A 3118-nucleotide genomic window follows, 5' to 3' on the forward strand; every position below is an offset into this window, starting at 1 on the left:
CCCCCCCCCCCCCCCCCCAAGCACAACAAGTTAATTATTTCTACAAGGGAGTTCCTGGGCAATGTTCAGAATGAAAATCAAATATACAGTAAAAAATACGAAGCGCTCAAGTTCGGTTGAATAAAAAGGAAGTCTCAATTTGGTAGCAATGCTGAAAGGGATACAATGATCTAAGCATGCTACTTTAAAAAGGTAATTGTTTTAAAGGGCGCCTGGCAGAGCAGGTGCGGATTTTGGAAAAGTTTTCCTTCAAAAGATTATGATCAAATCAATGATCTTCAACTGAGTGGATACTATCACGCCAAGTCAAAATAGAGAATAACAACCATTAACAACGTGGTCTAGAGGTCAAGACGTGCGCCTTTCATTCAATAAGTCTCGGGTTCGAATCCGGACCTTCCACAGTTTTCTTCTTTAAAATGTATTCCTTTTACATTCTTTCCTGCTCTCTAACAATATTTCGTCGCTTGCTTTCTGCCCCCACCCCCTCACCTCCTTGTCCCCTTCTCAGGGGTCCTGATTCTTTCTGGAGCCTTTCTGCTGCTACTCTTTGGCCACTTCTTACTGCTGTCTTTCAGCCACACCTCTGATCTTATAGTAGGTAAGATCTAACACCTAGCCTTCTCGGATAAGGGCAAAACATCTGGGAGCCCCCGTGAGCAAGATCTCTTGGTGGTCCAAAATCAATAAGAGCAGGCTTCGGCCGCCACCCGGGAAAAATTAAAAAATTCCCTACCAGCTAAAAAATGTCAAATGTGTCCCGGCACTCATATGACCGTATGCATTTGTGAGCGCCGTAAAACACTTACCCCCCCCAAAAACAGCAACTAGTGGTTAGGCTACCGGACTCGTAATCGTGAGGTTACGGGTTCAGGGGCTCGAGCCGCGGGCACGACGTTGTGTTCTTGGGACAGGCACTTTACACGAATTTTCTTCACTTCACCCTGGTGGGAATGGGTACCCGGCCATAGACAGCGAAAGATATTGTCAGTATGTTAATGTTTTAGCGCCTATAAATGGCTGCTTGCACGGTATGGTTCCCAGGAAGTTGAGGTTGTTTCAGAATGCTTTGAAGTCTGTAGCGGTAATAATATAGATTGTGAAGCGCATAGAGCTTGCTGTTGAGCGGGGATATGCGCTATACAAATGATATCTATTACATGTATTAGTATTATGTAACAAAAAACCCCGCATGTCTGTCCTTCCCACAGCGGCCCCCAGCAGAACATTCCAGGCCCGGCTGTAGTCGCCCTCGTCCACCAGCTCAGTAACGGTCACCAGTCACGTGATCCACAGGGCACTCATCCCTTCGCTGGGGTTTCTCAAAGACGTAAGTCAACACGTTATTTATTTTATATATTTATTTATTTATTTGTTTATTCATTTATTCATTTATTTATTTATTCATGTATTTATTCATTCATTTACTTTCTTCCTTCCTTTCTTTCTTTCCTTCCTTCTTTCTTTCTTTCTTTTCATTTATCTATTCATTTGTTCATTTTTTATTTATCTATTCATATTTATTTTTACATTTTGTATTTATTTCCTCATTCATTTATTCATTTATCAATTCATTCATTGTATTTGCTTATGCATCTTCTGTTTGGATGTATAGGTTTGGAGTGTAAAAGAGGGGGGGGGGGGGGGGGGGTTGGGGGGGGGGGGAAGGGATGCGGCTCCCACGGCTGCGGGGTTATTGAGCACGGCAGCATGATGTCAAGTGTGTGTGTGTGAGTGACTCGTATTTTTAAAAACAAAACATAGATGGGTGGTCACTAGCGTGTGCCCTTGAGAAACAGTGAAATATCTTTTGGCATCAGTTTTTGGGGTGCTGGGATAACAGCAGGGGACTAAAATAACATAAATAATAAAATTATCTAAACAGTAAACTGTAATCTTCAAATTGTTGACACCACCTACTTCGATGCTAGTTTTCGTAAATATCAATCTATTCTGAACACCCTATCCATGAAGCGTGAACGATCTGCTAGAAATTACAAAACCCTCCTGCCTGTTTAAAAAACCTTTGTCTTTCTTTGAATCTATCTCTCAGCCCATTTAGCCACAAAGGTCATAAAGCAATTTCCTTTCATGTGACCTAACACGTCCCTTATGCAGCAGTTACTTCAGCTACTACAAAAATAAACAAACTAACAATGAGCATTCATTGTGCCTTGAACTGAATCGTGAAAATGTTATAATAAAGGCTCTAAATTATAGGCACTTGCCCGTCCATTTTTCTGCATTAACCAAATCTAGCAGATTCGACTTCTTCTTTTTAGCTCTGTCCCTCACCATTCTGCCCGCCTAAGGTGTGTTGGTTCCAAGCCCGGATACTATGTCTAAGATATTCCCATCGTCTGTTAGAGATCCCCAGCTTCCTCGCTTGCCTTCTGTTTTTGCTTCCAGAACATTATTCTCGCGTGAAGCATTGCGTTTGATTTCGCATTTAAAAAAAGTAAAGTTGTTCTCACATCCGATCCGGACATTGGGTATTGCCTTGCCAGTGAGACAACTTCCCGGGCCTTCGGCATATTGTGGTAGGGAGGCCAGTTCCTTTCCACACCGCCTTTACTTCCCCAACTCGATGTCAGGTACCCATTACTGCTGGGTGGACAGGAGGGGGCGAAAAAAATCCGTGTCCAAACCGAGGCTCGAGTCGGACTTTCCACTTCGGAGACGCGCGCACTAACCGCTCCGCCACCTCACGATATCGGAGTAGTTCAAAGTTGAATAAAGTATGTCAATGGAGTTAAACTTGTACTGTTTTTTTAATTTTATTTCTTCTCTTCCTGCTTCTAGGAGTAGCGCCTCGGTAGGCCAGTGCATTATGAGGCAGGATAAGGCGTGCGGAGAGGGCACACAGATCCTGATTACCAGGAAGATGATCAACTCTGTGCTGCAGATGATGGGCATGGTGTGCCAACAGATTATGGCAAGAGGTCAGTGACCTTGCATGCACATTTTGTCGAAGGACTGTTTGACTGTTTGTGTGTTTGTATGTTTGCTTGTTCGTGCGTGTGTATGTCTCTCTCTCTCTCTCTCTCTCTCTCTCTCTCTCTCTCTCTCTCTCTCTCAGCCTCCTCTCTTCTCTCTGTCTCTCTCCCCCTCTCCCCCC

At 43.7% G+C, this 3118-nt stretch overlaps 1 protein-coding gene across 1 annotated transcript in view; it reads left to right on the plus strand.

Annotated features, from left to right (window-relative positions):
* LOC101854116 overlaps nt 1–3118 on the plus strand; it is a gene marked incomplete at its 5' end in the record, with an annotated part of 27610 nt that overhangs the window by 12920 nt on the left and 11572 nt on the right. Inside the window, 1 exon segment of the mRNA XM_013087373.2 lies at nt 2803–2942. Coding sequence (XP_012942827.1) covers nt 2803–2942 — 140 coding nt within the window.

The sequence above is a fragment of the Aplysia californica genome, unplaced genomic scaffold, assembly GCF_000002075.1.
Source record: "Aplysia californica isolate F4 #8 unplaced genomic scaffold, AplCal3.0 scaffold00580, whole genome shotgun sequence".
Classification (NCBI taxonomy): domain Eukaryota; kingdom Metazoa; phylum Mollusca; class Gastropoda; order Aplysiida; family Aplysiidae; genus Aplysia; species Aplysia californica.